At 42.5% G+C, this 25,488-nt stretch overlaps 2 protein-coding genes and 1 long non-coding RNA gene across 29 annotated transcripts in view; 2 read left to right on the top strand and 1 right to left on the bottom strand.

Moving 5' to 3' along the window:
- The window catches only part of LOC308648394, a 55,652-nt gene extending 38,345 nt beyond the window's left edge, over positions 1 to 17,307 (top strand). Inside the window, exons 2-3 of the long non-coding RNA XR_014021813.1 lie at positions 16,996 to 17,101; positions 17,193 to 17,307. This is a non-coding gene — a long non-coding RNA (uncharacterized lncRNA). The remainder of the gene's footprint in view (positions 1 to 16,995; positions 17,102 to 17,192) is intronic.
- The window catches only part of TMEM266 (transmembrane protein 266), a 111,655-nt gene extending 89,512 nt beyond the window's left edge, over positions 1 to 22,143 (bottom strand). For 2 of the 3 annotated variants that reach the window (XM_081293040.1, XM_081293042.1), the window contains exon 1: positions 22,009 to 22,143. The gene's annotated coding sequence lies outside the window, so the exon portion shown is untranslated. The remainder of the gene's footprint in view (positions 1 to 22,008) is intronic. The other variant, XM_081293041.1, reaches the window with a different exon arrangement.
- NRG4 (neuregulin 4) overlaps positions 21,736 to 25,488 on the top strand; it is a 176,737-nt gene continuing 172,984 nt past the window's right edge. For 8 of the 25 annotated variants that reach the window (XR_014021811.1, XR_014021812.1, XM_081293062.1 and 5 more), the window contains exons 1-2: positions 22,291 to 22,369; positions 24,778 to 24,835. Coding sequence is in view for 2 of the 25 variants with exons in the window: in XM_081293068.1 (XP_081149194.1) it covers positions 24,806 to 24,835 (30 nt within the window). In the remaining 23 variants the exon portion in view is untranslated. Of the gene's footprint in view, positions 21,874 to 22,290; positions 22,370 to 22,404; positions 22,650 to 23,674; positions 23,694 to 24,773; positions 24,836 to 25,488 lie in introns of those variants that run through there. The other 17 variants (XM_081293063.1, XM_081293067.1, XM_081293056.1 and 14 more) reach the window with 12 other exon arrangements.

The raw sequence follows: 25,488 nt of genomic DNA, 5'->3' as shown, positions 1-25,488 counted from the left end.
TCCACCCGTAGAGAGCAATACTGCTTCAGTAATCTCAGCTAGAGGAGGGCAGGGGAGCCCCGTGGGTAGGCAGTTGTTCCCAGTGTGGAATGAGGCTTTTAGGGACCTTAAGAGAAGGCACTTTGTGTCTCACTGCTGACACTTAATAGGGTGGCTTCTAATTCCTTCCATGCTTCCTTATGTTGTCTTATAGTTTCTACCACGCGGCCTGCGCAGTGGTTTCATTAATGAGGTTCTAGGCATTAAGTTAGTTAGAAGAGATCAAAATAAAACACACAGACAGTACCTTATTTTACATTGCTAGGTCCGAGACGGCTCGCCTCCCTGGTTCCCGCCTCCAGCTGCCCAGCAGGGCAGCGAGGATTACTCTGGGCTAGCAGGAGAGAGAGAGAGCAAACACGCTGGGGAGTAGCCTTTTATTTGGGGGACAAGAGATTCAGGGGAGAATTCCATCCAATGAAGGTTGAGGGGGGGCTGCACTCCAAGGTCAGGGTCAGTGATTGGGTCTCCGGGGTCAGTGGTCACGCACACCCCCACACGGATGGGCTCTCTCATCAGGAAAGGGTCGGGATAGCTCCGACACAGCCAGAGCGCCTCAGGCCCTTAACGGGAGTCACCCAATCACGTGTCAGAATGGCTCCCCACAATAGTTCTTGCACTTATAAGTTAAGAACTATTTAGTCTGTGCAGCACACTATTTATTTTGCCTGATCCAAGATGCACTCTGGCAGTGTTATCTTTTCCAATCGTCAGACCTGTAGTGGGTTGCATTTCCTGCCACCCCACCCCCCATGATATATGTCCATTCAGAACCTATGAATATGATCTTATTTAGAAATAGTGTCTTTGCATAGTTAGTTGAAATGAGGTCCTCCTGGATCAGGATGGGTCCTAAACCCAATGACAAATGCCCTTATAAGAAACAGAAGAGAAGCCATGGAGAAGCCATGTGAAGACTGAGGCAGACATTGGATGTATGTGTCCAAAAATCAAGGAATGCCTGGCTTTACTGAAAAAGACAAGGAAGGATTCTCCCCCAGAGGAGGTGGCAGACAAGAAGCTCAGCCCTGCTGACACCTGGATTTTGTACTTGTATTTCTCAGAACTGTGAGAGAATAAGATTCTGTTGTTTTAAGCAACTAGGTTTTTACTACCCAGTTTGTGACACAGTGTACTTTGTCACACCATCCATAGGAAACTCATGGAGGAGCTAAAGGGGCACATTAAGGAGCTCTCTCCAGCCCTTAGCAGTTCCTCTGTTTTCCACATGTGAGCACTAAGAAAAAAAAAATTCCTCAATACATATCCCAGATACTGATTTGAGGGAGAAGGGTGATATTCCCTGAGGTTGCAGAAGGATCAACAGTGACATTTGATAGTATCCGGAAGACCCAAAGGCTGCACATCAAAATCCCTGTGTGTCTTGAGCCTGGCAACTTTACTGCGTGTCAGGGTGGGACCTTTAATTTTGTCCATCTCAAGGTCACGTCAACCTTGATATTACTAGCTAAGGCATGCTAATCAAATTCACAAGCAAGAAAAATCAGGCTGAAAACTTTATCATCTCTATGTATGTGAGAAAGAGAGCAAACTTCTGGCATACAAAACCCTCGTGTTCTCTACCAAGGGCCCAGGGTCAGGCACCTGCAAGCTCATTGGCTAGTCATGTGGAATCAAAAGCAAAGAGGCAGGACCTTGAGGGGACTCCAGGCCATAGAAAAGCCCTCCCCGCTACCACAGCAAAGAATTTGTCTCCAACCACGACCAAGTTCAGGCCTGATAGTCTGAGACATTCACAGGAATGTGTAATTTTCTGGCTTTTCTTCTTTATATCCTGGGGCCACATGCCCTGCTTTCACCTACATAGCTTTCTCTAAACAGAGTGTTAAATAACTATTACTGGGTTACAATTATGTTTTGAACTTGCCTCCCTAATAGCACAAGGCAGGTCACCTTGAGTAAGGTATTGAGTTCTTCCAGTTCCACATTTACAATGTTTATTCCCAGAAGAACTAATACCACTCCTATCAGTTTCCTGTGGCTGCTATAAAAATTACCAGGAACTCAGTGGCTTAAAACAACAGAAATTTATTCTCTCAGAGTTCTGGGGGCCAGAAGTCCAAAATCAAGGTATCAGTCCAGTTGGGCTCCCTCTGAAGGCTCTGGGAAGAATCTGTTCCTTCTTCCATCTTCTGGTGGCTCTGGATATTCTTTGGCTTGTGGCTGCATCACTCTACTCTCTGTCTCCATAGTCATATTGGAATGTCTTCTTCTGTGTGGATCAAATCATTCTCTACCTCTTTCCTATAAGGACACTTGTCATGATATTTATGGCCCATCTGATAATCTAGGATTATTTCCTCAATATCCTTAGTTTAACAAATGGCCAAAACGTATATGAAAAAATGTTCACTATCTCTAGCAATCAGGGAAATGCAAATCAAAACTACACTAAGGCTGGGTGCAGTGGTGCACGCCTGTAATCCCAGTGGCTTGGCAGGCTGAGGCAGGACAATTGGAAGTTCAAAGCCAGCCTCAGCAACTCAGTGAGGCCTTAAAAAACTCAGCAAGATCCTGTCTCTAAATAAAATATAAAAAGGGCTGGGAATATGGCAATGATCAGTCAGAATGGCAATGATCAAGAATACAACAACAGCAGCTGAGTGCGGTGGCACACTCCTGAAATCCCAGTGGCTTGGGAGGCTGAGGCAGGAGGATTGCCGAGTTCAAAGCCAGCCTCAGCAAAAGCGAGGAGCTAAGCAACTCAGTGAAACCCTGTCTCTAAATAAAGTATAAAATAGGGCTGGGGATGTGCCTCAGTGGTTGAGGGCCCATGAATTCAATCCTCTGTCCCCCCTCAAAAAACAAACAAACAACAATAAATGCTGGTGAGGATGAGGGGAAAAGGGTACACTCATACATTGTTGTTGGGACTGCAGAGTAATATAACCACTTTGGAAAGCAGTGTGGAGATTCCTCAAAAATTTAGGATTGGAAATACCATAGAACCCAGCAATCCCGCTTCTTGGTATTTATTAAAAAAAAAAAAACCTAAAATCAGCTACCTCAATATTTATAGCAGCTCAATGCACAATAGCCAACATATGGAATCAACCCAGATGCCTGTCGACATATGCATGGGTCAAGAAAATGTGGTATATATACACAATGGAGTTTTACTCGTCCATAAAGAAGAATGAAATAATGGCATTTTCCTGTAAATGGATGGACATGGAGAACACCATGCTAAGTGAAATCAGGGGTTAAAAGTTTTCTCTTGTATGTGGAAGCTAAAGAAAAATGAGGGAAAGAAGGCAGTGGGAGAGAGGACTGGATATACAAAGATATAGGGAAGGTCAGTGGAGTAGAAGAAGAGTGAGAGGGAGGGAGGGGAGGAGGAAGAGAAAGGGAAAGAAATACAGAGTGAATTTAACAGAATCATGTTATATACATAGATAAATGTACCAAAGGTTATATCTGTTTTATGTATATGTAGAGAGTACCAGTCAAAAATAAATAAATAAAGGGGTGAAAGGAAGATCAGTAGAGGGAAGAGGGAGGAAAAGGCAGCATGAATGGGGATTGAAACCAAATTCCTTGTATGCATAATTATGTCAAAAGGAACCCAATACTATGTATAATTATAATGCTCTAATAAAAAAAATTCCTTACTTTAATTACATGAACAAAGACTCTTTTTCCAAATAAGGTAACATTCATAGAGTCCTGGATAACTTTTGGATGGGGCGAGGTCCATCTTTTGGCTGACCATCTCACTGTTTGTGGAAATTGAAGACAGGAGCCTTATCTGTTTTGATATACATCCTCAGTGTCTCACACATGAGTGAGAATAAATAGATAAATTAAGGAAATATTTCCCCCAAATTCTAAGGTACCTTACCATCGCTGTGCACTGCTAACATTCCTCTAAAAGACAATCTAGAACTTTTACACCATAGGTCCCTCAAGTACATGGATGGTTTCCTGGGTGTACAGGTTCAGTGTGAACTACCTCTGATGATGACTCTCTTCTGGCCAACCTGTCATATCAACTGTACTCTCACTGAGCATTACCTTAAAATTTGGTAACCAATAATCTCACATGGTTATCTTTTGCCACACCTGTTCAAATGCTAGCCCGCCTAGTGCGCCACCTTCCCAGGAATCCTTCATGACATTTTTTTGACCCCTTCTCATGATCTTGCTTCATCTGAGGTCTTGTTGCACTGCCTGTGTGTATCATGGCTACTTGAGACCTGGCAAACTCTTCCTGAATGGAATTTTCTTTCTTAAATAAGACTCAATGTATACTCAATTTTGGTAAAAAAAAAATCATTGCCTGATACATGAAAGGGAAACTAGTGACTGATAAAGCAGCCCAGAGTCTATACCAAAATAAGACCTTCTGTTATTCTGAGACAGCACAAAATCACCCATTTTCTTGAAGGGCCCAGGGAAGAGAGCATTTTGGACCAACTAACTTAGAAAATTCAATCATCTCCTGGAGGGTCATCCACCTCCTAGAGGTGTCTAGCATTTAGTGAGAAGAGGAAATACTCTTATGTACCTGGTAACTGGTGAGACAGGAAATGAGAGATGTGGGGTTTTTTTATGTTTTTAGTTGTAGATGAACACAATATTTTAATTTTATTTAATTAATTAGTTAATTTATGTGGTGCTGAGGATCAAACTCAGTACCTCACATGTTCTAAGTAAGCACTCTACCACTGAGCCAAAACCCCAGTCCGAGATGTGGTTTTCTTTCTTTCTTTTTTTAAAAAAATATTTATTTAGTTGTAGATGAATACCCAGTATCTATTTATTTTTATGTGGCTGAGAATTGAACCCATTGCCTCACATATGTGAGGCAAGCACTTTACCACTGAGCCCCAGCCCCAGCCCCAAGATGTGGTTTTCTATTGAGAAGTAAGACATTGATTTTCTAATAAATGGGGTTGTATAAAACTAAAAATCTTCTTTGTAGCAAAGGAAACAATCAAGAACATGAAGAGAGAGCCTACACTTGCACCTCAGATAGAGCACTAATCTTCAGTATATATAAAGAACTCAAAAAACTTACACACACACACACACACACACACACACACAAAATAAATGGCACAAGAACTGACACTTCACAGTATAAAAAAATACAAAGGTCAACAAACATAAGAAAAAGTGTTCAACATTTCTAGCAATTAGAGAAATGCAAATTAAAACTGCACTGAGATTCCATTAACTCCAGTCAGAATGGCAATTATCAAGAACACAAGTAACATTAAATGTTGGCAAGGATGTAGGGAAAAAGGCACACTCATATATGGTTGGTGGGACTGCAAATTGGTGCAACCACTCTGGAAAGCAAAATGGAGACCCCTCAGAAAACTTGGAATGGAACCACCATTTGACCCAGTTAACCCACTCCTTGGCACATGCCCAAAGGACTTAAAGTCAGCACAATTCACAATAGCCAAGCTATAGAACCAATCCAGGTGCCTTTCAACAGATGAATGGATAAAGAAAATGTGGTAATATACATAATGGAATATTACTCAGCCATAAAGAGGAATTAAATTATAGCATTTGCCAGTAAATGGATGGAACTGGAGGCTATCATGCTAAGTGAAAATAGCCAGTCCCCTCAAACCAAAGGCCAAATGTTCTCTGACATGAGGATGCTAACTCACAATAAGCAGGGGTAGGTAAAACAGAAGTTCACTAGAGGGCTGGGGTTGTGGCTCAGAGGTAGAGTGCTTGCCTAGCATGCGTGAGACACTGGGTTCAATCCTCAGCACCACATAAAATAAAAAATAAATAAATATTGTGTCCAACTATAACTCAAAAATAAGCATTTTTAAAAAAACGTTCACTGGATTAGACAAAGGGGAATGAAGGGAAGGCAGGGGGGATGGGAATAGGAAAGACAGTAGAATGAATCAGACATAACTTTCCTAAGTTCATATATGACTACATGACCAGTGTAATTCTACATCACATACAACCTCAAAAATGGGAAGTTATACTCCACATATGTTTCATATGTCAAAATACATTCTATTGTCATGTATAACTAAAAAGAACAAATAAAACTTTTTTAAAAAGATACTGATTTTCAGGAAGGAAAGTTGGCTCAAAGAGCTATCTTCTCCTCACTGACAGGTCTTGGAAAGGAATCTACATAGGCAGAATATAGTCCCAGTTTCAACGTGCATGTGAATAGAAGAATAGAACCCTAGAAAATGAAAAGACTTGGATCAGGCTCCCTATACAGCTCAGCCTTAGAATCCTAACCCGCTATGAGGCCAAGGGCTGTGGTGTGATTCATTTTAGTCACTCTCAATTCTTAAAAGAGTGTAAGGCACATAGGAAATCTTTGATAGGTGTCAGACCCATAACTGGAGCAATAAAGTGTAGGGGGATTGCTTGATTCAAGAGCCTCCAGTTAGTCATTCCACTTGGTTGTCACAGACTCTGATGTCTTACGTCTCATCTCAAGCCTAAACCATGACCTTCATTTCAATCTCTCAGACATACCATGCCACTTCAGACTCACTCACTCGTCTCCCTTGAAATACTTTATTTGCTTGGCTTTCAGGAGACCACACGGTCTGGGTTTTCTCTCTTCTCACTGGATGCTCCGTCCCAGTTTGCTTCACTGGGTCTTCCTCTCCCTTTTGGGCTCTCAATGTTGACATCCTTCATGCCTCATCCCTCTGACCTCTCTTCTTCATCTACCCCTTCTCCAGGGTTGAGGGGAGCTCATGAAGTCTCATGGCTTGAAATGTCACCCATATTGGCTATCTCTACAACTTCTATCTCGAGCCCCCATCTTCTCCCTTGAACTCTGGGCATCTCCTACTGCCTACTTGACATCTTCAATTAGATCTCTGATAGGCTGTAAAATGTGACATAATGGAAACAGAACTCTTCATTTCTCCCACTTAAAATGTGCTCCCCCTCCATCTCCACCTCAGCAACTGGCAATTCCATCCTTCCAGTTGTTCAGACCAAAGACCCTGAAGTCAATCTTGACTCCTCTCTTTCTTTTCCACTCCACATCCAATCCATCAGCAAATTCCACTGGTTCCACCTTCAAAATAGATCCAGAAACCAACCACTTGCCCCCTCTTCCGCTGATAGCACATATTCCAAGCCACCTTTTACCTGGGTTACTGAATCTCCTCTCTCCTATTTCCTCCTGATCCTCTGCAGTCCGTGTGTACATAGCAGCCATGTGACCTTCATGCCAAACGCAATCATGCCCCTCCACTGCCCCCACACTACAGAAGTGTCCCAGTACACTGTATGAAATCCAAATCCTTGCTATGGTCAATGGAGTCCGATAAGCTCCCTCTCCAGTTTTATTTCCTATCCCTTTAATTTTGGCATTCTCATTACATAGGCCTTCTTGCTATCCTCAGCAAGTTATTCAGTTGAATATATATTATAAAATACAATATAAAGAGGTAATCAGAGATATCAAAACATAAAGAGTGGGGGGTAGAAAGCTTGTGTTTAATGGATACGGAATTTCAGTTTTGAAAGATGAAAAAAGAGTTCTGGGCGTGGCAATGGTTGCATGACAGTGTTGATGTACTTAATACCACTTCAAAGAACTAAAAGGGCAAATTTTAGGTTGTGTGCATTTTACCACAATTAAAAATAATTTAAGGGGCTGGGGATGTGGCTCAAGCAGTAGCGCGCTCGCCTGGCATGCGTGCAGCCCGGGTTCGATCCTCAGCACCACATACACACAAAGATGTTGTGTCTGCCGAAAACTAAAAAATAAATATTAAAAAAATTAATAATTTAAGAACCATTCATTTAGGTATATATGTAAAATAAATTTGAAAGGACAGGCACAAAAATGGATCATAATTATCTATAGGCGGTAGGATTATAGGCAATCTTGTCTTATTACCAAAAAGGGTTTCTAATTTATCTACTCCTTATGTGTAATTTTTATACATTACTTATATAATAAAAATACATAATAAGCCATGCATAAAACTGATACCTAGTATGGCAATAGTGTTTGACTACAAACAAAATCTAGCAGCAAACCACATGTGTCACCAGCTATGGGCCTGAACCTTCCCATGGAGTATGGTCACTTTCAATGGCCTCATCTCTAGAGCAAGTGGAGAGGCCTTGAATCTAAATACAGGAGGGTTCAGGTTTTCAATGCAGACTTGGTCAAAAATCTGGAAGCACTGTGTCAGACACAGGCCAATCATGCCACAGATGAACAAGCTGTTGCAAAATTTTGACTCTCTCTCCGATGTGTCATTTGATAATGTGGCATCTTTTGACACAGACCAAGTTACAAAGCAGCCTACGGTGTATAATTAAGGGTTTCAGATAGACTAAGGTTTTCTCCTGCCAAATGCCATTCATCTATGCTTGACTCTTCCAACAAATATAACTGAAGTACAATTTGTAAAGCCAGCTCACTGTGTGAATTATTTTTTCCTGCTGTTTTAAGGCATGGCATGGTTTAGAAGAGTAGAGAAATTATTCTGGGATACCTAAACCTCAAAGCCCAATCCCATCAGTGGGCAGGAGAAGATGCCAGGGCCTGGAAAAGTTAAGCCACTTGTCTGAAGTTACACTCCTAGTTTGTGGAAGAGATAAGACTAGACTCCAGAAATCCTGATGCCTTAGTCTGGTGCTCCTTTTCAAAATTTGGAATAAGGCAGACCCTAGAGACATTGCAAATTCAGTTCCAGACCAACAAAGGGAGTAGCACAATAAAGACAGGCACATGAATTTTTTGGTTTCCCAAAAACATTATGTAAAAGTTATGTTTACACTGTAGTATTATTCTGTAGTCTATTACAAGTGTAATGATTTTACTTTTTTAAAAAAAACAATGTGTAAACCTTAATTTAAAATATTTTACAGCTAAAAAAATGCTAATAATCACCTGAGCTATAAGAAAATGGTGCCAGTAGACAAAAAGCCCCACAATATCTGTGAGGCTCAATAAAGTAAAGTGCAATAAAACATTTTTGGGAAAGATACAACCAGTAATAGTCAGAATATGATTGCAAGTTGACATGGCTTTATTTTTTCCCAACCTTTGTCTAGGAACTGGCTCCACTGGTTCTCTCTTCTACCCCCTGATAACAACTTTGACAGCCTCCATAGCTTTCGGGTTACTCACAATTTCAAGAACCACCTCATTTAAGGCTAATTTTCATATGTTAAAAAAAAATCTCACCAGGCATAGTGGCACACGACTGTAATCCCAGCGGCTCTGGAGGCTGAGGCAGGAGGATCAAGAGTTCAAAGCCAGCCTCAGCAACTCAGAGAGGCCCTAAGTAAATCAGTGAGACCCTGTCTCTAAATAAAATACAAAAAAGGGCTGGAGATGTGGCTCAGTGGTTGAGCATCCCTGGATTCACACCCCAGTACCAAAAAAAAAATTTAAAATCTCATCTAGTTTAAATCAAATCATCTTCAATCTCACATCCAAACTCCTCCCGCATCCTGGGACTGAGCCACAGCCTAAGACTTGAAGGGGACCAAGTCTGCTCCCTCTGTCCTTTTCCCCTTCCTCCACTGTTTCTGGCTTTCCAAGGTCAGCAGTGAGCCTGGGTGGGAATGGGAACTGAGTAAAGGAGAAAGTCTTCACTTTGCTTGTTTGTAGATATCCCCAGCTAAGGACATCCTCTGGATTGCAGATGTCCAAATGCTGAAAGGTCCAGAGGATGCAGCTATGGGTTCTCAAGAGGCCTGTGGGCATCTCTGGAGGGTCTGAGTCAGGAACACCACAAATGAGGGTGTCCCTCTTGAAACCTTCTCCCATGGTCAGGAGGAAAGAGCCTTCTCCCTGTACCTACTGGGAGAAGTAGAGACAGACCTTGGAAGTCTCCTCCACATTCTCCCAGGAAATCGACTCTCCCTGAATGTCTAGACTTTATTCACATAAGGCTACTGGTGGACAGTGGGGGCGATGAGCTCAACCCTCGTTTTACAAATCTGGAGGGATTCTGCCCAGCTGTTCCTCTATAGAAGGTGGGGATACTTGTCTCTTAACATCTTCACAAGATACTCCCTTCAAGATGCTGTCACAGGAACACTGAACCCTGGCTTTGGGGGAGTTGTACCTCTTTAGGGGAAGCCCTAAAACAATACCAGGAGGAAGCAACTACAGGGAAGACCCTGGGGGAGGATGGAATCTTTCCAGGGGCTGCTGGGGAAAGGAAGGATGCTTTGAAAGACAAACCCCTCACCCCACGGAAGGTCAAGGAGCCCAAGGAAAAGACTGAAGGCCTCTACTTCCAGGGACCAACCAGATTCCAAGGGTCTGCATGAGAAAAAATTCTGGCTCTGCCCCTCACCTACTGTGTGGCACTGACTGAGCCCTTTCTTCTCTATGGGCCTCAGTTTCCCCAGCTGAAAAACAGGAGATGATGCCTTTTTGTCACTTTTGGATGTCTAGCAATGGAAAGCCCCTTCTATTTGGAGGGATCCTAAAATAAAGTGATAGACAAACTCCCCTTTGCCCCACTGTGGAAGCCCCATGGGGAAGGGACATGTAGTCTTTCCCCTGGCTCTGCCATGTAGCTGCATTGGGTCACCAGGTCAGCATGTGCCCTGAGCTCACCCAAGGAAGGCCTGTGAATGCTTAACAAGAATGCAGAAGTCTAGCTGCGGTGGAATGAGAACTGGAGGGACCTGGGAGCAAGTGGTGCCTGGAAGCAGTCATCCCAGACTGGTGAGTAGTTCCCCATGCCCAGGGCTCACTAGCTGTGCCTGGCCACCCTGCTTATTTTCTGACTGGCTCTCCAACATCTTATGATTCTGTAGAAATGCCACGTTCTTCTATTATAAATATGCTGGTGTGGCTCACAACCCCTACTTCAGTCCATTTCTTCCTTATCTCCCTCTAATCTAGTGGCCAAAAAGCGAAATACTTGAATTATGAAACTCATTAGCATGAAGAAGTGATCATGTGATAATGTTCTGTCTAATGAATCAAGGAATAAGTTTCTTAATATGAAGGAAAGACCTGGAGAGGAAACGACTTTAACACTTCATTTTCATTCTTCCTCTTTCTTCCTAACTGGTATACTGATGAAAAGCCTGGAGGTGAAGCAGCCATCCATGACTATGAGGAATAACAAAAAAGCTAAAGAATATCAGCCTCTGATGACATCCTTAAGCAGCAGGACCAGCCAAGGACTGCTGTCTCCAGAATTATTACACAATGAAACAAGTTCCCTATTAAAGCCACAACTTCTCAGATTTTTTTCTATTTATTTCTATTGCTCTCAGATAACATATTCCTTCCTGATATACTTTCCAATAAACTTGATAAAAGTTGAGAATGGTATATAACATTTGTAAAATACTTTGTAGTTTATTTACTGTTGTATACTGCTTAAACCCATCAGGGTTTCTGTTGTTTACCACCAGAGACTGACTGGTACCACAAGCTTTCCAGGTCTCATCCAGCTCTGATATTCTGTCCTTATAAGAGGGACATATGTTCCTCTGACTATGCAAACTCACATCACTCACAGTTTTTATAACACAACAAAAAAGAAGAGCAATCATCTTCATCTTGCTCTCAGTGTCACCTGAGATGGTCCATCACTGATCCTGGGCCCCTACCTCCTCCTGCCTCTGTCTGATTCATTCCCTAAGGCTAAGGGCCAACCCCTAACCTAGTACTCTTACAGACCTACCTACTTGACAACATGACTGACTTACAATTTTCAGAGGCAGATTCCTGCTAACCATGCACAATCTGAGTTAAGTGTGGTATCGAGGATTGAACCCAGGGGAGATCAACCACTGAGCCACATCCCAGCCCTTTTTAAAAATATTTTATTTAGAGACAGGGTATTGCTGGATTGCTTAGGGCCTTGATAAGTGAGTATGACACATTTAAAAAGCATTTTGTAGTTTGGAAACTTAAACCTTTTTTGTACTTTGTCACTGACCCTCACAGCAATCCTAGATAAGGTAGGTATAAGAGTCTAGATGCAAGTATAAGATCCCTGATGCTCACAGAAATGATGCGCCATGGGTTGTAAAGACAATAAGAGCTCTGTGTGACCTCAGAAACTGTGCAGAGGGAAATGTGTGTTGCACTGGGAATCAGAAAGCACAGTTTCTAAGTGCTGGTCCCATCACTACTGGTATCTTGACCTCAGGCAAATCGGGTACCTCTCTAGGTCTCAGTCCCTCATCTGTACGATGAAGATGCTAGATATATTAGTTAGCTTGGGCTGCCATATCAAAACATCATAAACTGGGTGGAATAAACAATAGAAATTTATTTTCTCACACTTCTGGAAGCTGGAAGCCCAAGTAACAGCAAGGTTGAGTTCTGGTGAGGGCTATCTTCCTGGCTTGCAGATGGCCACCTTCTCCATGTCTTCACTTAGAGGAGGTAGAAACACAAGAATCATTCTTCCTCTTCTTATAAGGCCACAGTACTATATGATTAGGTCCCCACCCTATGAGCTCATTTGACCTTACTTACCTCCTAAAGAGCCTGTGCCCAGGTATAGTCACATTTGGGGATAGGGCTTGAACACATGTATTGTAGAAGGACACAATTCAGACCACAGCACTGGACATGATCTTTGGAGTTCTTTCCACCTGTTAGCTCAAGTCTAGAACATTGAAGGTGTTCCCAATCATTTGTGAAATGAGTAATGAATGCTTCCTTGCCTCATTGATTCAAGAAACTACCCAAGGGGCTACTGGGGTTGTGACTCAGCAGTAGAGTTCTTGCCTAGTATGTGTAAGGCACTGGGTTCGTCCTCAGTACCACATAAAAATAAATAAATAAAATAAAGGTATTCTGTCTTTCTACAACTAAAACTCTAAAGAAAAGAAAAAAAGAAATTACCCAAGACTATTTCTAGACTCTTGGGTAGGGAACATTTTGAAGGGCTTCTATGAATACTTTTCCTTCCCAAAGGCAATGAACAGTTCAGAGGTTCTTTGGTCAAAACAGGTCTCTCCCAAGGTTGGAGCTTTAAAGTTTTTCAGGAAGCATGTATTTATCTGTCACCCTCAGTCTTTGGGTGTGGCATGCAATTTCTGCAAGCACATTTCGAAAGAACATAATGGTGGCTGTCAATTTGAGTTAGGTTTTAAATCACAAGGCTATAGCTAAATTTTGTAACAGCCATGAAGATTACTGAGCAATTGTGGCTTTTCACCAAAGCACAAAATACCTTGTCACTCTGACTTCACCCTTGAAGCAGCTGAAGGTGCTGTCTTAGAGTGCGGCTATGTGGCCAGGAGCAAACTCCATGGGGAGAGCTGGCACACCTTAGGTGAAACATAATTCTTCCAATCGTAACCAACTATGATCTCTCTAGAAATGTTATTTTTGGTTTAAATACACTTATTGTCAAAATACCTAAAAGTATTTTGAGCATTTAAATACATGCCAAAAATACCCAAGAATGATTCTAATAGTCTCTGCATGTGCAGTTGCATCCAACCCCTGACCCACTGAGACCTTTAGGAGCAAGATAGTCTGAACTTGTATAACTACTTTGTTTACATCTTGTTATTTGTGCCATAATCTGTAACTGCTTTGAAACATGAAACTTTCCTTTTTTTTTTAGAGAGAGAGAGAGAGAGAGAGAGAGAGAGAGAGAGAGAGAGAGAGATTCAATATTTATTTTTCAGTTTTTGGCGGACACAACATCTTTGTTTGTATGTGGTGCTGAGGATCGAACCCGGGCCGCATGCATGCCAGGCGAGCGTGCTACCACTTGAGCCACATCCACAGCCCAAACTTTCCTTATTAGTAATTTCAAACTCAAATTTACCTTAATTTTATTATAATATTCATCTTCATTTGACCCAAACTATTCGAGTTCTATATTTTACAAACTGGGAAGATGTTGAGTTTTCTGTACTGATCCTTTAGGGCAGTGGTTCTCAACTGGGGGACAAATTTTGCACCCAAGGAACATTAGGCAAATTCTGGAGACATTTTTGGTTGTCACAGTGGGGAGGGGATTAGTGATAGTACTACTGGCATCTAGTGGAGAAGGGCCAGGGATGCTGTTAAGTACCCTACAGTGCTCAGAACAGCTCACAACAGTTATCTCAAGATGCAAAGAGCATGGTCCATAATGGCTTCCAGGGTGACAGAGAGAAAATTGTTTCATTAGCTGTTTAAGAAATTGTGACACTTCATGACCTCAGGGATATGGCAGATACTGATGTAAATGTAGGTTTTGCAAGGTTTTTCTTTGTTTTTTCCTTTCTTCCTCCTTCTCTCTGCCCACCCCCTTTCCTTCCAAGGTGGCCTGTCCTTTAATTTCCACCGAACTTCAGTGCTTTCTTCCCCTGGTACTGGGTAAAAAGAAAGCAGGACCAGAACGCAGAGGCTCAGCAGAAGGCCTGTGATATGGTCTGAAGGGTTTATATATTTACAGCTCTACGTCTGAGGGTAGAGGATGAGGATGGGGGAAAACAAAAACAACAACAACACACAAACACACACAACTCCAAATCTTAAGTAAATCAATAAATAAAAATTCTAACTGCTTTCACTTGGTGGGAGTTCAAGCTACTTTAAAAAAGCATTCAGGGCTGGGGTTGTGGGTCAGGGGTAGAGCGCTTGCCCAGTACGTGTGAGGCCCTGGGTTCAATCCTCAGCCCCACATATAAATAAATAAAATAAAGGTATTGTATCTACCCACAACTAGAAAAAAATGTTTAAAAAAGCGCATTCAATTAATTCCCTGTATTCCCATTATTTTAATTATTTCTAGATATTCTTTCTCACTCCAAAAGGGTTCACTGTTCCAATGATGTTGACTCAATTTTTCTCATAGAAAACTTAAATGGGCTCTGGAATGGAACTGACCAAGTCAGGTTTCAATTTAGGAGGGAAAAAAAGGATGGGGGAGGATCAAAGAAACTATTATACTTTGGCAGATAAAAGATGCGGATGCGAGGTAAATTCCTACTATGTGTAAACTAGAGCGCTAAATGCCAACGAAGGGTATTTTTTGTTGTTGTTGTTTTGTTTTTTGTTTTTTTAAGGCATTCATCACAACTGCTGTCCTTCCGTGATCTGCAGTCTGCCAAGGGGGGGCAGGATACCGGGCACTCTGTGCTCCTTCCTCCCCATAGGCGCATCCCTTAGACCCTCCCTCCTCTGGCTGTGAAGCGGGGGCAGAGAAGTAGGCGGTGAAGACCCTGCAGTGGGGACAGCACCGACTCAGAAGTCTCAGAAGTGGCAGAGCCTGGGAGAGGGCAGGGACTAAACTAGAAGGGAGCTAGGTCCAGGGAGTTAGTGTTTTATTCCAAGATACAAGGGCATCTAAAGTTATCTAAATAGAAAATCAGGTTGATCAAGGGTGATGTTTTGTGAGCACTTACTCTTTACTTGGAACACTTCATTTAATCGTTCTCCTGAGAATGCCATGATGTGGCTCCTCTTCTCCCTTTTTTACCGATAAGCATAAAGGAGCCAGCGGTGGCGGCAGGGATGGGAGGTGTTAAATGTCTTATTTAAAGTTACGGAGTTAGTAAGTGCTAGGGCCAGGATTCAGATCATGGGCAGAACCTATGCTTTTAACATGTCACCAGATGGCCTCTCTCTCTGGATAGAACAGGCAGGATGAGAGAGCAAAGGGGAGACCAGAGAGACAGAGGCACGGCCAGGAAGGAGCTGCCAACAGAGAGCATTTCAAGGAGTAGAAGAAGTCGATGGGGTCAGATGCTGCTGAGCCATCAGGAACGAAATCTGAGAAACGGCCATTGGATTTGTGATTAGGCAATCACCGGTGACCTTTAGGAGTTGTGTTTCAGTAGAGGGGCAGGGACAGGGGTTCCTTGTAGGGCATCAAGCAAGGAGTAATAGCAGACAGAGCTCTGGGTAAAAACTGGCAGTGTAAAGGCTGGGAGAGACAGAGAGAAATTGCCAAGACTTTCTTTTGAGATTCTGTCCTTAAACACTGGAACCTTTTCATTATTTGAGGTATTGCAATATGTTTCACCCTCTTTTGTTTTGATGGACAAACAGAACAAATTTTAGCAATTGTGGTAAAGGAGAATTAGGAAGTATCATAGAAGTTTTGTTGTTGTGTGGTGGTGTTTTTTTAATGCTGCATCATTCAAGTAAAATGCAAAGATTTAACTATTTTGAAGGAAACTGTTGCAGGGAAGGTTAATAGACCTTACACATTGCATGGGCTGGACAGAGCAGCAGTTTTATCGCTAAGGCAGGGTGGTGTGAGGGGATCCAGGATGTGATAACTTTCTTTGGACTTGTTTTGTGCCAAGCATCTCAGGCAATATGGTTTGATACTGAATCTGGAAAATAGTTGCCTGAACCCAGTTTTGGACTTCTAAAACCTGGGCTGCAAAACACAAAAATTCTCATAAAAAGTATTTGTTTTAATGAGAGTTGGGAACTGGGGTTATCAGCCTCTGCCTAGCTACTGGGCAGTTCCTATTACAAATCAAAAGCAGTTTTAGGGAAGCTGTGTTTTGAAGGGGAATTCTACTTATGAAAGATAATTCAGACCACAGACAGCAGCAATTAGAACCACCAGGAGGAAGAGGTGGTGGCAGCAGTAGCTACTCAGAGGCTGAAATACAGTTTCACCAGGACTTCTTCCCAGGATCACTAACTCCCTTCAGCATCCCAGTCTGGTCCATTCTAAAGTGTTTCAAAGTTGAATTAGTTCTTAAAATTTTGCTCAGCCCAAATGAACTCCTGAGAACTATAGATGTATGAAGGATATATGGATAAGAGTCTGGGGCTTCTTGGGCTGAAAGACCCTCAGATTACAATGCTCTTGGGATATGCTTCCTGCCAAAACATCTCAGACATACCAAGTAAGTGCTTTGGTAGTGAACTTCCACACCCTGGCTTAAACAGGCATTTATAATGCTTAAAAAACGGCAACAGGCTACTGTAGATAGTGCAGTGATCAACCTGCCTGGGTACAAAGCCGGTGTGTGTGACCAGAGATTCCTTCTTTTTATTTCTAGTGACTCAGGCCACTGGAAAAGTTGGTGGTTGGCAAAGAAGTCCAGTTGCCTTCTTTGGAAGTCTTCAAAAACCTTACGCACCTCCAGCAGAGGGAAACCCACACAGGTCTCTTCTCTATCATAGGCCTTCTCCCCACAAGCTTTTGCTACCTCGTCACACCTCCAATTTTCAGGTGACTTTCTTTCTGTCTTCACAGGACCTGACTCTACCTGGGAGGTTCCTCTCTCCCCAACACTGGCCCAAAGGAAGACAAATCTTCCCTGATTCTTTTCCACTTTCCCCAAACAACACATAAAGTCTTTGCATCTTAGAGGTTTCAATGCTCACTAGAGGGTACAGTAAGGCTAAAAAAAAAAAAAAAAACCAAAAAAACAAAAACAAAAACAAAAACCAAGAAGTATGAGAAACTGCAAAGATTCAAGAATGCAAAAGTGGCTTGTCAGTTCTTTTACAACAGAACCAAAGTCAGGGAGTGAACAAAACAAAAAAAACCTGTCTTCCAGAGTATTCACTCTATGGGGGAGATGGGCCATAAGCCTAAGAATGATTTAAAGCAGTATGCTAGGGCGTGCTATGAATACAAGACAGCGAGAAGGGCTAGGAATGCCTGTGGGGAGGTAGATTTAAAGGAGTGGTTAGACTTAAAGCCATGCCTAGAAGAAGTGAGATATCTTTCATGCAAATATCTTCAGGAAGAGAATTCCAGAAGAGGGGTACACTAATACTAAAACCCTGAGGTGGGGGAGCAGCAAGAAGGCAAGTGTGGCTGGGGCAGAACAGGATGGAGGCCAGAGAACTATGAGGCACAGAACAGTTTCTTCTTGCAATCAGAGCAGTAAAAGGGAAAGAACCTGGAGTCTGAGCTATGCTGACCTGGTCTTGAACCCCAGTTCTGTTCCTGTATCATCTCTCCTGTGCTCCATATCTCCTACTCTATAAACAGTTGAACACAAAACGTCACTGCAAAGGGATATGGAATGTGAAACTGCTTATCACAAGACACAGCCATGCAAGGTTCCCACTCATCAGTCACCAGTTCCCTCCTTCTTTCCTGGTTATAGGACTCTCCAACCCCACTTAGCTCCAACTCTGGCTGAATGGATGGTGTCTAGAAGAAGGCCATTCAAGGTCCTCCAAGAGGTCCCAGCTGTGTTACCAAGTACAAGAAAACAAACCACCAAACAACATTCATCTATGTATGTAGTATAGCATTGTTGGCAAACATTTTAATTTCCACATTCAAAAACCTGGAGGAATTTAGACTACACTATTAATAGTTGTCATTGTTGAAGGTGAAGATTACCAAAGATTTGGGACACTGACCTTCAACCATCTGTATTTCTGAAGTTTGAACATTCTACAAGCACGCGTTGCACTGGCAAAAAGAAATCACAACACAAGTGAGTGTTGACGCAAGGGAACATGTCTCTTGGACCTGCCTAGTATCAGCACTATGTAGTCCCTATCCCATCCCACACCCAAGGGAGCCTGGTATGGTCTGACTTCAGGAACTCTTAGAGCTTCTTTATGGAGAGACTGAACACAGAAGGAACCAAAGGGAGCTCTAGGGTTCTCAGGTGAGACCTGGACCACAAAAGATCTTGGGATGTATGAAACTGAGATGGACCTTGGCTGGTGTCTATGAATTCCAACTGGTTCCATTTGAATAGGGGTGGAAAGTGAAGCACTTTCTAAATTAAATCAAACACCCTTGTTACAGCTGCCACCAAGGAGAGAAATAGAGACTGATGAAAATCCAAGTATTTCAAAGTACAAAGCTGATTGTGAACATCTTTTGTGATTCAAGATTGCTGATGTTGAAAAAAAATTCACTTTAAAGAATACTAAATTAAGGGATACTAAGAGAAAAACTATATTTCACAACTAAGTGAAGCCTGCAAGGTCATCCAAGGAAAGACAAATATCCCTGTTGCCAGTGTCTTACTCAACAGTGTATCACAATGTGCATTATAACCAGTCACAGCAAGACATGTGAGTTACATCACTTGGAAAACTTTTAGTCCTCTCCCCCTCTCCAAAATATACATTCCTGGTGAGGGGAATAAAAAACAATGTCTAAGCATCTGTAATTGCCCATATGGCTTTCCCCAGTTTAAATATATGTTGCAAGAGAAAATGTAGTTCAGAAACATTTTTACATTCCCTGAATTGGCCTTTGCACCAAAAAAAAAAAAAAAAAAAAGTGCTCAACTCTGCATTAAATGAAATTCTGCTTGAATGGAAGATGATTGACTAGTACACCTCTCGTTTTGCAATTATAAGATTCCCGATTGGAGAAGACAGTGACACTTCCCACAGAAAAATCAATTCCCCCTCCCTCCCCAAAATTAAGCAATACCTCTCTTCTCTGCTTCTTCCCAGGTACCATCAGGACTCATCTTGAGTTTATCTTATCACAGACTGGAAATTCCCAGGGCAGAAAAATTCCAGTTCAGCATTTCCATAAGCACTCTTCCCAAACTGAGTGTTTTCCGTGAAACAAGATCACTATACAAATTGCTTTACTGACAACAGAACACAGAGCTGTATGATGAAAAAGGTAAAATATTGGTGCTCTAAAACCAGTCATATTGCCCGAGGAAGAAAATGAACTTATACAATTTACAAGAGGCAACCTTATATTTCCTGTTTAATATTATTCATCATTGGTCATTAAAAGCTTTAATGTCCATAGAATATACTTTTTAGATAATTCCTTATAGTCACCTATACCTTGCTAACTACATTCTCAATTTGTATGACCTGATTACAAAAGCTAGTAGCTCCATTGAGTGAAAGTTCCACTGATGCAACTATAGTATTTTTTTAATAAATTTATTTTTTGTAGTTGTATATACACAGAATGCCTTTGTTTTTTTATTTTTATTTTTTATGTGATGCTGAGGATCAAACCCAGTGCCTCATGCATGCTAGGCAAACACTCTGCCACTGAGTTACAGCCCCAGCCTAACTACAGTAATTTTTAAGTCCATGAGAACTGCTAGGAATGTGTAACAAAATCCAGTACCTGCATTATAATAATGCACTTGCAAAAAAAGATTAAATAATTGTCCATGAGTAAATATACAAATTCCAAGAACTTTAAATGAATAATTGCTATAGTCACAGACTATATGATCTGTGATTATGGTCCATGGTCCATGGCTAGTATGGATTCTTTCCCATTAAGGCACTCATACCAAAGTGTGATAGGCAGTGTTGTGAAGACCAGCAGTTAGATGAGAAGAGAGTGTGGGGGGCAGTAAGAAGGGTAAGAGTGGGACGAGATAATGAAAAATGATTCATTCTACTGGATTCATATACACTTAATAGGTTAATATTGGGAGTGAAACAACTTTTTGAACATAGCTGCTTGTGTGGGAAAGTTCAACAGAAGCATGTCTTAGACCCCAATTCTTAAAATAGGCTCAGGGCCACTGCAAAAAGTTCCACACAGACCCTTTCTGAAACAATGGTTTCTCTTATTGGAAAACCACAAAGTGTGTGAAATCTGTGAAGTGGAAAGTCAGATCTGGGCTAATGGTCTTGTGAATAAGTTTGATCTTAATGAAAAGGTAGAGGAACAGCAGCATTGGGGTTAAAGCTACCCTCTCTTCATTAATCAGATATTGTTGAGTTTGCATCCTTACCCTGTGCTGGACTGTGTGACCTTGGACAAGTCTGTTAACCTTTCTAAGTCTTAGCTTCAACTTCAACATGGAAATAACAGGTTTGGGAAGGGGCCGCCAGGAGATCATGCACAAATGGATTTCAGCTCAGTATCTGGTGCATATGAGCGTCCTTTTCATGATCAGATGTGGCACGACAGTCCAGCTGTCATATCCCAATATCTTGTGATAACCATTTTCATCTTATGCCACTAGCTCTTACTGTTCTTTTCACCACATTATTTGTGGGGGAGGAAAAGGGGTAAGCAGTTACATTCATCCCACTTTTCCCACTATTGCTCAAAACAAGATGAAAAGCCAGGGAAATAGGTAACGTACACTGAAAAGAAATTTAGTCCTTAGTATATGATGCTGTAGGAATATGGAATATAGACAAATCATATAATTTCAATCTATAACATAAGGCATCAAATCATTGGTAGGTTTTATTCTAAAAGAAACAAAAGCCAAGCATCATGAAAGAGGATAGAAGGCACACATATGGGCCTATGACTATCTCAATATTGGTGACTATGAAACAGGGATTGGGGGGATATAGTATGGGGGGACTCTTATGGGGTCTGACTTCCAACAGGTGGCTAGTTTTAGTCATCTTCAGATGCAAAGCCTTAATGAGTTTGAGTATTCAAGTCGTGGGGATTCTGTTCAAGGCCTCCTCTTAGCTATCAAGCAAGATAATTTCCTGGGTTAAAACCTCATTGGCAAGTTAGTAAGCAGGGAACTGTCTGCTGTACCTTACACCTGTCCCCTGAAAGGAATTCTGGCCTGATGGTGAAAACCCACCATTCTTTCCAAACAACCATCCGGCCGCTGGGGCGCCTCGCGACAGACGGGGGAAGCCCACTAGGAAGTGGTCACGATCAACCAAGCCACAAATCCCCAGGGTGTGGGATTTCCACCTCTATACCACGTCTAAAATCCGAAAATAGACACCCGCTTGCCATACTGCAATGGGATTCCCCCAGCAGCAACTCCCCCCCCCCCCCAGTTACATGTTTTATTAATAAATGCAAGATGGCACACGGAGGCAAAGAATGGGAGGTAAGGCATCTGCAGCTGGACCCGAACCAGGGCAGTTTGCAAAAATAAATAAGAAGCATGTGACAAGAAGCAGGTCCCCAGGCTGGAACTGAAGACCTGGGCTGCCCCACGCACCTTCGCCTGGCTTTCCCCACCAGGGGGATGAAGGTCAGCGGCAAGATCCCAGTCCTCCCGGGCACGCACCCTGCAAACCTTGACCGGTCCCTACCCCTTCCCCAGCCCCAGGACCCAGGCAGTGAGGCAGGGGAAACCCCGGCCGCAGCCGGCTGCGAGGACACATACCTGCTGCCCGGGCTCGGGATTCGCTCGGCTCTGCAGCGGCCCGGGCCCCGGCTCTCGCTCCCTGGGCTCCCCTCTCCGCCCCCCCGCCCCCTCGCGGCCCCGCGGCTCCCTCCGCCCCTCCGCCCACCGCGCTCAGGGGCGCGCGCGCGGCCTCGCGCCGGTGGCTCGCCCGGACCCGCGCCTGCGCCCTCGCCGCTCGCCGGTCGCGCGCGCGCCCCGGAGGCTGCGGAGCGGCGGCGCGGCTGTCTAGGAAACCGTGGCCTCGGCGGGCCCGGGCTGACTGCGGGATCCCCGCAGGGGGCGGGGGCCGGGTCTCAGCCGCCACAGGGGCCGAACACAGCGCGCGGGCTTCGTGGCGTGGGTGAGGCGGTCGCGGGGCAGGGCCGGGCGCCCGCGTGTGTGCATGTGGACAGAGGAGAGGGTCACGAAGGGGAGGTCTGAAGGTGGAGGCGCGCGGGGCGGAGAAGCAACAAGTGCCGAGGCCGAGGGGGCGCTCGGGGAAGCTGGGGGCCCAGCCGGGGCTTTCGTACAGCCGAGACTAGAGACTAGGAACCTCTTGTCGCTTTGGTGCAGCGCTTTGCGGCTTCCACAGCTCATTCCCAGTTGTGCGGTTTTATCCGCGCCCTGTGAAGAAGCGAACGGTATGCAGTGTCCTCTGAGTTTGAAGGCCACAGAGAGGACAGCACCTGTTTGTGGTTGAGGTCGTAGCAGAATGAAAGGGAGACCCCTGACTCTCAGTCTACTGTCTGGGAGAAAAACAACTGTCATTATTCTCATTTGATGGTCTCAACTCAGGACCTCTGTAAGGCAACGTTTCTCGCTCCATCTTCATTATCCGTAAGGCTTTGAAGACATTTCCCCCTCTCATTCCCACCCCCCGCGGTGAAATTCAACTATCACAGATGCAATGTGCACCTCTGCATGTACTGTATGTATATCAGTGCTTTATACACAAAAAAGTAAGATTTTGCCCTGAGCAGGTATCCTGCCCGGATTGAGAATGCTCGTTCTAGAGCCATGATCACTAGTTAACTGGTTGGGTAAGTGGAGTCACTGAGCAATCTGGATGCAACGACAAATAGTCTCTGTAGATTAAAAAAAGAAAAGTCCTCACGCATAAATGTACAACTCTTTCTAATGTCTGCAGGTACTGCTGTGAGCACAGTTATTTAAGCAGCTTCTGAGTTTATTGTAGCTTTAATTATTTGTTGTCTTTGTCAATTCACGTTAAAAAATATAGCCATTTTTCTTATGGAGACCTGGCCTTTTACGTTAAAATACTTGAACAGATTGGAAACACTCATCTCTAGGACATAAAGTTCTAGATGGCCTTTGTTCTCATAGCTCTTCTAAAGATTTTATTTAGTTAGGCCCATTTGGCCTCCCAGGAATGCCCTTTATCATTCTTGCTTCCTTTCCCGTCTCAGCTGTTCTAGTGAGATGATGGAAACTAGAAGACTTCCAACACCCAAGTCAGATTTGCCCCAGGAGCTTGCATCAAAATTTTCTTAGATATAGGAATATCTAGGTAGGGAGTGAGTATCTAATTTTGGCAAACTTGGAGTATCAAATTCCTCTTCAGTTCTCCTTCACCTGTCAGCATTTCTTACCCAACTGGAGTAAATTGTAGAATTTCAGGGGCAGGGGAACCTTGAAGGAGATATCAGTAGAAGCTGCCTCATTTGGTAAGGATTTTCCTTCACATGTTGAGAGGGAAGAAATATGGATTGGAAAGGAAAAAATGGGAGTGGGTTAAGAATACTTAATGGAGGATTCAATGGATGGGAGATATAGTTTTCTGGCAGGTGGTGGCAACATTTCAACTGCACTTGATCTTGAAAGAGCTTTGGCATAGCTCACCCAAGTTATTACCCACTCCATGTTTTCCCCACTTAGTAGAATTCTACTTAAGATTTGAATGCTTTTGATTTGAAAAGCATTCAGTTACAATGCTAATTAATTAAAGTAGAACAAGTATTTTTGAATCCTGTAGAGAGAAATTGGAAGACCACTTCAGCTTAACTGGCATCTTTGTATTCTAATACAATTAAAAAAATTTCAAATGAACATTTTTTTCCCTACAATGACTATCTATAAAGACCTAGAGAGATCTGCATAAAAATTACATGCTAACATATTTTACCCATGTGTTTTAAGGATGCTGTTTCTATCTCTGTTTCTCTCTGGTAATCTAAGTTCATGGAAATTGTAGGTGCAACCATTTTATGTTGTAGTGTGAAGTCAAAAATCCCCAAACATTTATAATTTGTCAGCTCTATGTTTCCCCCTGGTGGTGTGCTACTTCCATAGCACCTATCCAAAGTAAAATCTTCCTCTCTTTTGATAAATTCTTCAGGATGTTGAAAACCTAAATCAGAGGTGTAGAAGAGATGCCATTTGCTTTTCTCCATACTTGATCTTCTTTGTTTTCAAATATCCTAGGATCTAACATCTGGAGGAGGATTAGCCCTTGAGGTTGATCCGTGTAGAGGAACTATGAAGATCTACAGCTGGTTCCCCTTTTGCTTAGGGCACTATTTTTAAACTCACCTAGTTTTTAAGAATCAATGGGGAACACTTGTTTACAAATGATTCTGGAACCTCACCTCAAACCTAAAGCTATAAATAGTATAGGTGCTGCTTCAGTAGACTACAGGTGACTAATGAAAGGAATTTTGTTGGTTGAGCTAACCAACCAGGGTTTAGGAGATATAGAGCAGGAATGGAAGAAATGGTTTAAGCTTTGAATGTCACTTTCTTGCCAGATAGACCTGTTCCTAAGGTGGCTGTAATTGGCATGATCTCCTATACCAAGATAACATTTGAGGTAAGCTAGATTTTCCTTTTGTCAAAAATACTGACTTTTCAGAAATGCCAAGATCACATAAGCATAAAATTTATGTGTGTGTGCAGCTGCAAGGTTATGGGAGGGCAGATTGGAGATTATGTTGATCCTGTGAATGTCTGAAAAAGATTGATGTCAGAATTAAATTTTTTATTCTCTTGAAGTGGCTACTTGAAAAAATAGAACAAATGAATCTGATGCCACATGATTTTTTAAAGTTTGAATAATACCCAAAGTCAAATTGTTAATGTTTATGCAAATGTTAATATTTTGAAAGCTCTTCTAAATGTTGTTTTAGAAAGCTTCAATTATTTGGAATGTAGAGGGAGAAAGCCAATTTGAGTCAATGGAAAGCTTGCCGTGCAGAATATATGTAACTGTTATTTATTTTGAAATTTAAGTATGCACAGTTAACCAGAAGGGGTTTTAATTGAAATCCTTAATTAAAGTTTTTTAAGATAACTTAAATAAATGAAATTGACCTGTAATTAGCAACATCCTTGTATAAACAGTATATGTGGATACAACACAATACAATCCACTCAGTAGGCATTCAATAAACATTAATTGTGAAGAGGTTTTCTTACAACTAGGTTAAATATACTAACACAGCATTCTCATCTTTTTTTTAAAAT

The sequence above is a fragment of the Spermophilus citellus genome, assembly GCF_964194105.1.
Source record: "Spermophilus citellus genome assembly, chromosome: 4".
NCBI classification, from domain to species: domain Eukaryota; kingdom Metazoa; phylum Chordata; class Mammalia; order Rodentia; family Sciuridae; genus Spermophilus; species Spermophilus citellus.
Note: the sequence above shows the minus strand (reverse complement) of the source record. Positions and strands in the feature narration are given on the sequence as shown.